General features: G+C 49.4%; 1 protein-coding gene across 3 annotated transcripts in view; it reads right to left on the reverse strand.

The window, feature by feature from the left end:
• Positions 1–14,007, reverse strand: part of LOC125441164 (KAT8 regulatory NSL complex subunit 1-like) — a 47,280-nt gene that overhangs the window by 13,764 nt on the left and 19,509 nt on the right. For all 3 annotated transcript variants that reach the window (XM_048511536.1, XM_048511534.1, XM_048511535.1), the window contains exons 5-6: positions 13,161–13,368; positions 4,299–4,464 (exon numbers count right to left, since the gene is read on the reverse strand). In XM_048511536.1, coding sequence (XP_048367493.1) covers positions 4,299–4,464; positions 13,161–13,368 — 374 coding nt within the window. The remainder of the gene's footprint in view (positions 1–4,298; positions 4,465–13,160; positions 13,369–14,007) is intronic.

The following is a 14,007-nucleotide window of genomic DNA, read 5'->3' on the forward strand; positions in this document are numbered from 1 at the left end:
AGTTCTCCATGATTTATTGTACAAGGGAGTAGTTGTGTACTTAGGATGACGCTTTTAATCTATTCAAGCAAACCATGGAGGAGCATGAGGCGTTGGTTCGAGAAGTATTAGAAACGTTTGCTCAACAACTCCCTCTTTGCCAAACTTTCGAAATGCTGTTTCCACCCAAACCTCTATTGACTATTTGGGTTACTGGATCTGCGCCCGAGGGCCTCCTTAAGATGGATCCTAAGTGCCTAAGATTGATGCAGTCCCTCCAGTGGCCTGCCCCTACCAACCCGAAAGGAGCGCCAATCTTTCTGGGGTTTTGCTAATTTCTATCGTGGACTTTATGACCAATTCCCAATTCGCTGGAACTGACTCTCCTCCCACTCACAGACCTCTCTGCTACGCGACTAAGAGGTAAAGATCCATTGACTGCCAAACCCGGGGCCCCTCTTTCCTTGGTCTAAAGAATGTCAGGACAGCCTTTCAGCTTTTAAAAATCTGCATTTACTACCGAACCTATCCTGAAGCACCCTGGATCCGGATCTCCCATTTCCAGTGGTTCACGTGGGATTGCTCTCGGACAAAAGCCGCCTTGAGGGCAGCCCTGTTGCAGAAAAAAAAATAAAGATGGTAGGCTGGTTCTGCGTGTGCTTATTTATCAAAGAAATTCTCCGGTGCTGGAGCCTCAACTGGACTGTCGGGGATAACGAGACTGCGGCCATCAAAGTAGCAATCGCCACTTGGCGCCACTGGCTGGAAGGGGCTAAACACCCCTTTCAAGTTTGGTACGGATCACAAGAACTTGGGTCGCCTCTCCACCCCCCTCAAGATGTCCGCTGAAGCAACCTTCAAGTAATGGGGCTCGGGATTTCTTTTTTCTCATTTCTCTTTCACGGTACATTTTTTTCCCGGAAACACCAATAAACTGGCTGATGCGCCTTCGCCGCCTCTGCCCGAGGAGGGGTGGAGCTGCCCTTACGGGGACATCTCCCACGCGACTCATTCTCTCCCCCTCCCACCATTGGGGCTGGCTGCTCCACCCGATCTCAGACGCCCACCCCTCCTCCTCCGCCCATTCCCAGCCTGGTCTCTCCTTTCCCTCACGTGGAACCTTCGAGGAGGCGGGGCTGCAACGGAGCCACCCGGCGGAGGAAGGTGACTCCCAATTGGCGCTTTGGAGAGGGAATGAATTGTTTGGCGACGGGGGGAATGTTGGTACGTGCCTCCCCCCCCCCTCCGTAAGCAGGTTCCGAGGCCTGTCATGATGCCCGCTCAGCTGGACATTTTGGCTTTCTCAAAATCCCTCTACATTTGGCCCGGCCAGTCAATTTTGGTGTATGCTGCGCAATGCTAGCGATAAGGACATTGAGACATATATTAAAGGTTGCTCTGTTTGTGCGGAAGCCAAGAACTGCTCCAGGAAAAACTCCCATGGCCTATTGGCTGAAACCTCTCCCGTGGCCTCCCGCCCTTGGGAAGCTCTCATCTCCATGGATTTTTATTACAGATTTGCCAGAAAGTCATGGCAACCACGGTTCCTTGTGGGTGGTGGTGGACTTATTTTCTAAACATAAGCCCATTTTCATCCTCTTTGTACTTCCATCCCCTCCGCCTCCTAAGTTAAGCTGGCGTCTGTTCATTCAGCACATGTTTATCGCCTACACTCAGCCCCACGTATAAGGTAGGTTCCTCCGACCGAGCCCCAATTCATTTCTAAAGTTCTGGAAAGCTTTTCTAGGGTTATTGGGGGCCGCCTCGGCAAGTTAGGGGCCGCCCCTACCACGCAAGATGCAAAAGTGACGGTGAGTCAGAGAAGAAATCCGAACAACAGAACCTCCTTGGAAAAAGGCAGTATTTCACGCTTGTTACACCAATTACCACCAAGACAATTGAATTAGCGAAGCTGATCCCTGGGCTTGCAGAATACGCCTATAACAATGCGGTTCACAGCAGTACAAAAAAAGACCCCGCTTCGAAATTGTGTCTGGTCGCCTCCTTCCCTCCGCTGTCGCGAACTAATTCCTGGCGGAAGCATTATTGGACCCACCGGAGTTTCAGCAATGGATTCTTCATCTCTTGGTCGAGGGTGGAAAATGGTCCAGACTGCTTCTACAGCAGGCCAAGGACTCCCAAAAGCTTCAAGCAGATAAGCACCGCTCGAATTTTCCTCTGCGTGTAGGCGCTTCTGGGTGTATTGGTTCTACCAAGAATCTCAGAGAGCGCGGCATAAATTTTCAAAATTGGACACAAAAGATTTGTGGGACCTTTCAGATTACCAAAGTAATTTAATGATGTCACTGCCCTGATTGGACCTTTGCCTAATTCTTCTTTAGTAACATCCATCCCTGTCTTCCATTCCAGTTTACTCAAGGAGGCCTTCCCAAGTTTCCCGATGCCTGGCACGACTCCGCCAAGCGGAGAGACCCCACCGACAATTATTGATGGCCACAAGCATTACGTAAATTGATGCCATCCCCTGGACTCTCGCTTTAATCGCAAACGCTTTACAATATTTGGTCTGCTGTGGGTGGGGTATTCCTCTGGGTATAATCTCAATGGAGTCTATTCCGAAATATTGGACGCCCCCGCCCTCATTTCCTGCTTTCCATCGCTAGCCTTCTCCGCACACAAACCCGGGGAGTCTTTTTAAGAGGAGGCAGAGTGTAAAAGGATTCAGTGGTGTCGATGAGCGGGAATTCAGAAGCTGCCTGGCCTTGAGGAGTACATTCCCACAGCCTGGGCGATGGGCACAGCTTCTCCAGCGGAGACCTTATCTCTGCTGTGAGGGAGATGAGACCTCCGTCCCCCATGGGAATCCGGGAGGGGGGATGGGATGGACAGAGTTATAACCTGTGTTTCTGGCGGGAGATCTTATTCCTGCCACTGCGTGTACGTGAGCTTTCTAAGATGTCTTAATAAACGGTCTTTTACACCCAAAAAGCCTTTTATTTCTGCTTCTATGGAATTCCTTACAAATACTGCCTGAACCCAGGCATGCCACAGGAATGGCTTGCTGCTTCCTCTTTTCCCCTGGCCTCAGAAATCCATCATACAGGCCCAGTCCAGACATGTTTCTTTGTGTTCCTCTGAGCACACAACTCTGAGACGCACAGCCTCCTCGTTAGCAATGCTAGGGCTTCTTGGTTCCTAAGTGTCAAGCAAATGGCTCAGATCTCTTTCTCAAGCATTCTTTGCTGTATTTGCTCTCACTTGAGCCAGCTCTTTTGGTTGATGTTTCTATACTGATTTATATTTGAATGTTATGGAAGCCATTCTATGGAACCTTTTTGGGATGGCAACACGATATACAGACTTTTTCAATGAGCAGCTCAGCAGAGGCCTGCTGGCATACTGCTAACCTAGCTAGCAAAGCTGGGCCCTTTCAGAGAATAAAGGCTGTGGCAACATTTTAAAACCAAAAGCAGGCAGCTCCACTCACAAGCATCTGCCCCTAAACATTAACTGCTGTACCTTCACAGCTGAAGAGGTACCTGGAGAGCTGGTTTACAAGCTTAAGGTGCCTTAGATCAGGTGGTGGCCGAGTGAATTTTGGCACTCCAGATAAAGAGTTATGGATTGCTATTCTCATCATCACTCGCCAGCATGGCCAATTGGCCATGCTGGAAGGGGCTGATGGGAATTGTAGTCCATAACATCTGGAGTGCCAAAGGTTCGCCACCACGGCCCTAGATGATTTCTCTGTTATGCACTGTTACTCACACACATATACAAGAGTTGAATATGCTGGAGCTGGACTACCAGACTCCAATTCCTAACTGTACAATCATTTCATGGTTCTTTCCCTGCAGAACAGAAGGTCAACCTGCAGAAAAAACGACAATCAAATCGTCATGGTTAGCAGGGAGCTGCCATGGACCAAGAACCAAACAATCTCGGTAGAAGCCAACTTCAATCTATGTTCACTGAGGATCACTAGAATGACTACAATAGTCTCAAAGAGAAGAGCAGAAGCACAGCTCAAAGAACTGTCACTACTGGTTGGCCCTTCCAAGTGCAGCAGCAATTGTTAACACTCTTTTGCGAGTCTGTTGGCATGGATAGTGCTTTATAGTTTGCAGCCTTAAAAGCCTAGACAGACACACTCCAGCAAAGTCCAATTTCAATGAAAACAGCACCAGAAATATTTAAAGATGCAGCTTCCTTAGATGGGGCGAATCAGCAGGTGCTGGTCACATGTGGACACAAAAGTATGGGACTAGAAGACTATGTTTTTGTAAGCAGAATGGGGAAAAACCCATCTCAAGAGGCAGATCACTCGTTTTACAAACAGAGACTGCAGTTTTACTCACCATGAGAAAACGAGAGGATGGGATGGAAGCCAGAATCCAGCAGAGCTACCCGCTCCTCCAGGGGCATGGCTTCTGGGTCGAGGGTCTGAATGGAGGCCTGACAATCACACAAGATGCAGGAAGCAGGAGGCTCGCAGGCACATCTTTGGGTTAGAGGCTTCTGTGGCTGGAACAACACAGATTCAAACAGTTTTCAAACTGAAATTGTTTCACTTCAGGGTGAAACCACAGGAAACACTGGAGATCTGCAACAGGATTTCCCCATATGATGCAGGAGCCCTGACTCGAATGGGTCTCACGGGTGATGTCGACCGGTTTCCACAGGACCATTTTCCTAAGAGAAACATCTCATGCAAACAGACATACTAAGCTTCTGTCAGACAAAAAAAGGCAGCTACAGTCTGGGTGCAACCAGGGAAATAGCCAGTAAAAGCATAAACCCCCTCTTCCTCATTCTAGGGCTGAAGTCCCAATGCAACCCTTGCCACAGCGGCTTTTCAAAATTAAATTTCACACCATGGGAGAACACTTCATCGTCCCTCAGATTCAATAAATATGCGTGTAAAACTAAATGTAAGACTAACAATGTGAGACTTATGTTAGACTAACAAATTTGTATCCCTTCCTAAGTCAGATAAGCCCCTTCCAATGTAAAGCCAGGCAGGTCCAATAATTCAAACAAGATGTGCCCCGCCCAGCTTTTTTGGGAGGGAGGGAGGGAGGGAGGGGGGGATGCTTCTTTCTATCTGAATGTTCAAGTTGCAGAAAGCAAAGGTCACCAGGCAGCCCACACACAACAGCTGCACGATGGGCGCAACAAACAGGGAACGCAATTGTCGCTTCCTCCTATGCTACTCACGGCTTGGCTCTTCCCCTGGGCGAGGTCTACTTCTGACCGGCTCTCATGGCAGAGTTGTTAGGATTTTACAAAAGCTTGCTTCATTCAGTCAAGCAAGAGTGAACCACTGAAGCCACGTGCCTAGAATCACATGGGCTTCTGGAAGGGTCCATTGAATACTTACTGTGAAGGGCCTTTCTACTGGACGGCTAGGGGGGTATCTTGATTGGGTGTCTTCTTCATTACTTGCAAGGAGGCAGGAACCACTTAATAGAGTTGAAACTCCCCTTCCTGTGACGCGTGTTCGGGTTAATTCCCCCCAGTATCTCGAACTGGAGCGAAAGTAGTGCTCTCACAAACAAACTCAGACACAGGAAGGATAACATGCTAACAATAAACTATCATCTAATTCCGGGAACTAAAGCCGTGGAACCTATGAAACTGGCTAGAGAACCAACATTTACGGATCTGATGAGACAACTAGGGAGGGCTGGCAAGATACCCCTAGCCGGCTCCCAGTAGAAAAGGCCCTTCTACAGTAAGTACATTCAATGGACCCTTCTACTGGCCGTATGGGTGTATCTTGATTGGGGCCTCCTGTAGAGCGGTCCCACACAAAAATGGGTGGAGTTGTATCAGTCCCCAATGATATTTTCCAGGACTCTCTTTCCAAACGCTGCCTCTGAGGCAGCGAGAGAGTTTAGCCTGTAGTGTCTTACAAACGAGGAGGCCGATGCCCACGCCAGCAGCCTTGCATATGTCTCCTCCACTGGTAGGCGCAGTTCCTGGGCATATGCGCTTTGCGTCGCTGTACCACACTTCTGATGGAAGTGAGCCGTCAAGTCACTCCCCGCGGAGTATCGGCAAAGCTTCTGAGCCTTGTAGGCCTCTAATATGGTAGCGCTTGATGCCGCATTCAATCGGCTGCTTTTGACATGCATGGGCAACCCCACACATTGGGTGGGGAGACGCTGATAAAGATTGACTCGCATCTTCTTTATGGATTCCAGATAATCTTATTAAGAACGCCCTTTGAGCTCTGGGCGCATCGCCGAGAGGTTGTGCTTAGAGCCTCTCTTTTGGGGGGTGCAGGGTTAGGCATGAAGTTTGGAATCACTATTTCTTGCTTCATGTGGAACGCGGAGTGGATCTTGGGGCCTGAAGGCAGGGTCCAGCCTGTGGGTCCACTCTGTCCGGACATTTGGAAGGTACAGAATTTGCTGTCTGCCGAGAGGGGCCTTGTAGTTCTCGAAACCTCATTTGCCGATGTTAAGGCTTACTCAAGAACAGGGTTTTCATGCTTAATCCAATCAGTAATGGGATTGGATTGAATAGGCTCTAAACGGGTGGCAGTGTAAGAGCCGCATTAGGACCCCAAGTGGAAGGCTTACCTATCGACGGAATCTGTGGATCCCTCGGTGGTTGGGACAGCCTTGACCCCTCGGAGAAACCCTACCGATACGTCAAGGTCTGGAGAGTGGCCTGCCCTTGATGGCAGGTGGGCAAACAGTGATCAATGCCGAGCTGTCTTTTTTTAAGCGTGAGATCGCTGCAGAGTAGGCCCATCTCAACCCTCTCTGAAGGAAGTCTTAGGACGCCTCTTGACTCTTTGGCTTCTCTGGAGTCGATGTGTGCTTGGCTTTGGGCTCCAGCGCACGAGGTCCCTCCATGACGCATTGTAAATATTGATTGTGGACTCTCTTTGGCGTATGGGAGCAGAATAGTAAGTTATGACCGTGGTTGAGTAACCTTTGGCTGCTAGTCTCCTCTCCTTTCACACGCCCACGCCGGGTCAAGCTTTAACCAGCTGGGGTCCGGGTGGTGGCGGGGCCCTGTATGGGAGAATCTGTAGAGGAGGGTCCTCCGGCCATGGCGTTAGGGGCCATTGGTTCTCTGGTGGCCATTTCCTGGATGGTTGAGAACCATCGGCCTCCTCGGCCATCTGGGGGGCCACTTAGTATTACTTCCGCCTCTGTTCCGATTCTGGATCCGGCCTCAGGAGTCAGCGGAATCATCGGAAACGGTGGGAAGGCGTAGAGTAGGGCTTTTGGCCATTCTCTGCGTCAGCTTAGGGCTGCCTGTTGCTAAGCGCCGCCTGTGAAAATGTCTTGTCATGAATTTTTGGCAATTGGGGTATCATTGTCCTATGGCGCTATAAAATAGGGTCTAAGTGAGAGGCGTGCCTAGGATTTCCGGTGCAGATTCTGTGGAACTCTCTTGGGTTGAGCTGCCATTCGCTTCCTCCATTATTTGCTTCCTGCTGAGCCAGTCTGCCTGGCTGTTTAGCTTGCCCCTTGATATGTTGGGCTTGGTAGAGACTGTAGGTGTTTTTCTCTGCCTGCTTGGTGATCTTGGCATACTCTTGGTGAAGGTTCGGGGATCTTGATCCCCCCCTGATTGTTTATATAGATCTTTGCTGCCACGCTGTCCAGGCGTGCGCATCTAGTATGTGTTGCCAGCTGTATCTGAGGGCTTAAAATGCTTCAGTGCTAGGGAGTATGGCCCTTTGTCTCTAACCGACGCTGGATTTGGGAGGAGGGACTCCTCCTCTGACCATTGTCCCTGGGTAGAATTGTTGGTTTGAGGAGTTGCCCCCCAACCCTGCAGGCTGGAAGTCCGTGAAAGTGGTCTGGGCGGGTCTGGGCTGCATGCTGGAGGAAGCATTTGCCTTGTGCTAGATTGCAGGGCTTGCTTATAGCCACCATCTGAGGCTGATTTCCTGCACTGGTATGGGATGGAGATGGAGTTTGTCCCTCTCTCCGGGATGATGTCCCATTGAAATCTGGCGTAGAAGCTGTTGCAGAGGAGCCTGCGGCATGGGAACCGCTACCACTGGTTTAGGGTCCATGACTGAGATAAAGAGTCCCAGTAGGCTGGCTGCTTTGAGCAGCGATGGTAGCTTATTTACAGTAGTGCCCTTTGGTAGCGAGCTGGATTTTTTTGAGTACCTTTTCTGGGAGAGGGATGAATAAAGCCGTGCTTTTTTGTCGTGGTCCACTATTTTCGCTCCGTAGGTGTTCCAGTCTCTTTGTTTGGGGACCCAGCTGTAAATTTTTTCTAGGCTGGGACTAAGAATCCGTGGGCCTGCAGCACCTCCTGGACCTTGGCCACATCCTCCCGTGCCTGGAGTTTGGTCCGTGGACCTACCAGTGATGAGGAGGTCGCTCTAAGTAGGGATGGGATGTGGGATCCCCCTGTTCCCTCAGCTTGGATGATGGGGTCCCAGGAGAGGATCTTTTGAGAATGTTCTTGGAGGCGGTGGCCAGGCCGGAAGCGGTAACAGCCCTGTACTGGAAAGTGCATGCCTCCCCCACTGCTAACCTTAGGAACTTTCTGTGGGCCGGTGGATCATGATGTGGGAGGTGAGGCCTCCTTTTAGGGTCCCTAATGAGGTGAGGGAAAATCGTTGTGCCCTCAGGGCTACCGGGATATGGTTCTTAGAGTTTCCATCGCCTAAACTTTGGCGAAGGCGGAGCTGACTTGTTGACCGTCGGCGGAGAGATTCAGCACTGCTCTGCAGTCCCCGCTGGCAAGCTTGGGGACATAAAAAAGTAAAAGTGCGTGAATAATGCGTCCGAGAACCTCTCCCGCGCCGGGACTCCGGGCTTCTATGGCTTGCATTTCCAGCAAGGTGGAGCCACTGCCTGAAAGGGTTCGCCTCTCGCTTTTGGGAGAGTTTCTCCGCCATGATGGGGATGGGACCTACTGTCGCCTTTGGAAACTGTAGGAATTCTATTAACGTGAGTCTCCTCCTGGATGACCCTCTGGACCATCTGTCCCACGTGGGTTCTCCTGCCGTCACAAGCCGTGGCAAACTTGGTCAGGCCCTCCCCACCGTGCTGGCCCTCAAGGTAGTCACTGCTTCTAAAGTCCGGGCTTGAAGGGCTTCCCCTGCTTGTTGCCCGCTTTGTTGGAAGTGTTTGTCAATTTAAAGGAATTCCGCTTCGTTGCCAGCCCTGTTTGTTCCCTTCCTATTGGGGAATCTGGGGGAGCTCTGCTTGGATCTTAAACGTAGGGTCTGCTAGTGGAGGTGTTGCTTCTTTTCATGCTTCTGATTACTCTTTGGTATTGTTTTTCTTTTTTGTCCTTAGTTTCTCACTAGGACCCCGTCTAGATCGCAATCTCGGCACCAAATAGGCTGCTGACCCGGTGATAGGAATATTGGCGCGGCAATCCACGCTTTTAGAGCTTAGAAGGCGTCAGTCGGCCATATCGTAGCCAGCTGTGGCATTACGCTTCAGGCATTAATACAATGGCCTAGTCGCCATGGCTCCTAGCAACCAGGGGCAATGGCGCCTAGGGTGGCATCTGCCATGAAGGCGCTTAGCCATGAGGGACGGGCTACCCACCCCCCTCTCTGGTGGCGTGTGTCCAGCTCTGGAGAATGCGCTCCGGAAGGTACCCTTTTCAGCCACAACACATAGCTAGCCCTGGCATGCACTCGCGTGGAGGCCGGGTGAGGGTCTTGAGATTTGCCAGCCGGGCCAGCCATTCATCGCGTCTTTCTCAGGGCTGCTCTCGACCCTCCCTATCTAGAAGGGGTCTCTGGATGTTGCTACCCTCCCCTCTTCTGACTACCAGGTCTACACAGAGTGCAGAGCTAAGCTACTGGGGCTGCCTACCGGGGGGCCCGAAGCAAGATGTGTGAAATTGTGGAGGCATGAGGTAAGTTTTCTCTTGAAGGATGGAGGCAGGGTCTTGTGAGCTAGCGTTGTCATTTAATCCAATTCTCTTCCTAATCCCTTAGTGACAAAATAAATATTCGAACAGGGAAGAACTTCTTTCTCCCTCCTGATCCTTGGGAAAGTAGTCCATATATTGCCTTTGGGTAGCCCTCTCCACGGAGCTTCTGCCGGGGTGGGTAAGGGAGGTCTGGGTCACCTGGTGGAGGGTCTTCTGTCTCTCCTGGTCCTGTAGGTCCAGGGCTGAGATTGCCTTCGCGGATCAGCAGCTGCAAGTTCTCTAATTTGAAGAACCTTGGGGCTTGTTCTGTTATCTCTACCGGGTTTTCTCTCTGTGTCTGGAAAACTCCGGGCTCCCTCTACCCCTCCCTCTTCTGGGGAGGAGTCCTCCCTCCTCGCCTGGAGAAATTCAATAGGGTTCCTGTAGGCCAGGGTCAAACCCCTTCTCTGTGTGGAAGGCTCCAGCCGACATTGGTGGCTGCTCTGTGCACCTGAAGCCTGGCGGGCTTCTCTGGCATCTAGGGCTTTTTTTCGATTTGGTCCGGCTACAAGAAGCGGGGCGGAGAAATCTGCTGGTGGGCTGAGTTGCTTGCCAGGCTGGCTAGAGAGCTGCCTTGGGGAGTCATGGCTGGAGATTGGCATACTTTCGCCTCTCCTCCCCGGCCCCCTGAGTTCCTGAGTGCCCGCTGTGGCTCATTATTGCTGGGGAGGCCTGGGACTCCAGATCCGCTTGAGGAGGTAGGCAGGAGGACCTCGGCTGTGGGAGTCACTTGCAGGTACTTGGCAAGTAGCGCCTCTCCCAGAAGGCTACTGGTAGCCCGGCTCGAAGCCTCACCCGTTCAAGCTTGGCTACAAGGCTTCAAGTGCTGAGGCGAGCCAAGCTACTGGGTCACGCCGCCGTTTTAGTCCCCTTCTTTTTTTTGATCGCCACTTTTTGGTCGGGTGGGTAGGGGACTCACACTTTATTTCCTGGCTGGCTCCTGCTCGCCTAAACGGGCCGCAGAACGGGCGTGAGAAGTCCTCCCCTTAGAGGAGGGGTAAAGGATCCAGTCGCCATGCTTGAGGCGGATCCAGCTGGGAAAATGGCGGGAAGCTGTTTTTTTTCGCTGCTGAACGGACCTCTACACTAGCTTCCCCTTCCGGTTTTGAGCTGAAGCCTCCCCTTCCCAATTCTACTTGCCACAAAGGCAGGGGAGACATTAGGGGCACAAGTACACAATTGCAAAACACACTGACTTTAGAAGATCCCTGGGGAGCTGCGCGAAACGCCTTGCACTCCTTGCAGGCAGGAAAGAATACTGGGGGGAATAGCCCCGGAGCACGTCACAGGAAGGGGAGTTTCAACTCTATTAAGTGGTTCCTGCCTCCTTGCAAGTAATGAAGAAGACACCCAATCAAGATACCCCCCGCCGCCAGTAGAAAGATCTGTCTCCTTTCTCCTTCCCGCCAAAGGGGAGAGGCAGAGACACAGGCACATACAGACTGAACAGACCCCCCCAGACTTGCACAGATAGGGTTTGCTGTTCCTATATTTAAGGTAACGTCACCTTGTTATCTAGTAAAGTTCTACAAAACAGCCCACTTGCATCTCTGCCTTATTATTTCCTCTGTTAATTCACTGAAGTACAAGAAGAGTCCTAATCACGAGCTAAGAAAATATGCATTAGTGTTTGTGTAAAGCTGTTCCAGGAACTGCACCATTCCAAAATGGAGAGGGGCTGTTGCTCTGTGGGACTGCGGGTTCAAGCAGGGGCATCTTCAGTTTAAAGGCCAGTCAGCCTCTGTGACCAAGGAAAGACTCTTAGCCCAAGACCCTCAGGCAAGGGAAGTCAAGCCTCAGTGAGTTACAGCCATTTTGCGAGTCCAGAATAGCTTACGTGCCAAACTTCGGTGGGCTGTTCAAAAACAATTGAAAATGTATCATCTATTATTAGCGGCCTTCCTTTTAGAGCTCATGGCAGCTTAAAATATTAATAACATATAAAATGAAGTACATAAAAACATAAAACTATTTTTTTTACAAACTTTAATCACTTAAGCACAAAACTTTGCAGTCTGTATTGAAATGTGAATGACCATTAGCTAAAATCATTTTGGCCAATTGTGTTTCTGGCCAACCCATAAACTTATTTAAAAGGGGATAGATAAGCTTAATATGAGCTGCTTCATATAGAGGACACTGACATAAAAGGTGGGTGATAGATTCTACCACCTTTAATGCACATGGACAAAGCCTTTTTTACAATGGAGCCTTATTGTTGGCCGGTGTAAGAGCTCTTCTATAGTTGTTTACTTCAGTAAAAGAAAGATGAGCAGCTGGTGTCAAGGTGTATCTTTCAAATTATAAGGATAGAAAGGCAGAAGAGCTTGCAATACCATTCTGTCTTTCTGTGTCCTTGAGTCACTGTTTCATGGCTTGCTTCGCCTGAACTTCGCCTAGACTGGACTACTAGCTCATAGGGAGAACTTGAAATCACAATTTAGGATTAACCAAATGCAGCCCTAAATAAACAATCTTCAGCTACCTCCTGAAAATCAAAAAGTTGGGAGGCCCAGCACACCTCTCTGGAGGCAGGTTGTTCCATAACAGTGGGCTGCCACTGAAAGGCCACATCTCATATATACGCTCCAAACAAACTTCAGATTCCCCCACCAAAATGCCCACGAAGGCAACTGCAAAGCAGAGCACAGCTGACGCAAGCCAGGCCTCACCTGGCCCCTCCCTGCCCTTGTTTAAAAGCAGAGGTGCTTGGACATTAAGAACCCAAACACACAATAAGAGTACAGATAACTATCATCCAAAAAGAAAGAGGCAATCAAGAAACAAGACACACAATATTGGAGACCATTTTCCCAAGAAATAAGGGTAAGGGTAGGGTCAAAATGAACACGATCCGATGGAGTCAGCCAGCTAGGCCACATAGCGCATCTATCCAAAACATTTAATGGCACGTCATGGACAAGTGGAGGATCTGAACCTAGTTCTGCCAAACCCAAGTCTGACATTAACCAGTCTATCCACTGTTCTACTTTGTTTCTTTGCTATGTCTCCTGTAGAGAAGGAGGTGGATATTTCTTGTTGCAGAGAAACAAAAAGGCATCTCAAGGGACAGACTAATCGAGTTCATGCAGCAGAAGCTTTTAGGAACTACAGTCCATTCTATCAGAGCCACCTGAAGATTAAAAGGGCCCCCATCCGTAAATGCTTATGCTACCGTCAACCTGCTCCTCTTGGAAGTTCCACGTAATGCCTTTTTTTTTCTTACTGACCTGTGCCAGTAAGTCAAGCATTACAAAAGCCCTTTTCCAATAACAGCCATGGAAGTGAAACCTCACACCTACCTTCCTTGCAAGGTGAGAGACTGCGCTGACTCTCACAAGCCGGCGCTTCCTGTATCTGCAAACTGGACGGATTCTGGCAGCAACACAGCTGTTATCCAGGGGGGAAGGTGCACCAGGCCGACTGTGATCCAGCTGTTTTGGTTTCTTGAGAATCTTGCCAGCATCTGCATCATCCTGGGAGGAGGACTGCGTGGGGCAAGGGTGGAAGCTGCAGCCAAAAGGAATAATTTCACTCACTGAGGATTAGTTGGAAGAGGGAAGGAAAAATGTAATTGCTTGCCTTGGCAGATTATCCCAGGGGACAACACCTTCAGAACACCTTCAATGATTTTTTTTAAAGCCAGGGTTTTTGGATTTTTTAAACTTAAACCAGATTTTTAAATAAAATGCTTTTTGAGGAAAAAATCTATCCAAATATTGTTTTCTATTTAAGATACATTGTAGTCCAATGATTATTCATCATGAAATAAGAATTAGTTTTTAATTACATAGCATGAGGCTGTATATTCATGCAATTTTTTTGGGTAAATGAATTCCATCCATCCATTCACAATGCCATGGTCTCCCAGAGGTTTCTGGAAGATTATTTTGGGCAATTTTTCTCATTCAAAAGATATTATCACAAATTTGCAGTTCTCAAAAGTATGAATTTGTGTCTGCAGAGATAACATACCTCTTCTTCACAGCAAAATGTTATAAAATAAACATACAGAGAAAAAAACCTTAATCCCAACTGCCAATTTATATATACAGAATCAACCCCTTACCTCTTAAGTGATAAGTTTCAAGAAGTTCAATGAATAGAAAATTGTTTGGAATGGAACAGCTCTGCACAAGGAGGTAAGTG

Source organism: Sphaerodactylus townsendi, linkage group LG11 (genome assembly GCF_021028975.2).
Source record: "Sphaerodactylus townsendi isolate TG3544 linkage group LG11, MPM_Stown_v2.3, whole genome shotgun sequence".
Classification (NCBI taxonomy): domain Eukaryota; kingdom Metazoa; phylum Chordata; class Lepidosauria; order Squamata; family Sphaerodactylidae; genus Sphaerodactylus; species Sphaerodactylus townsendi.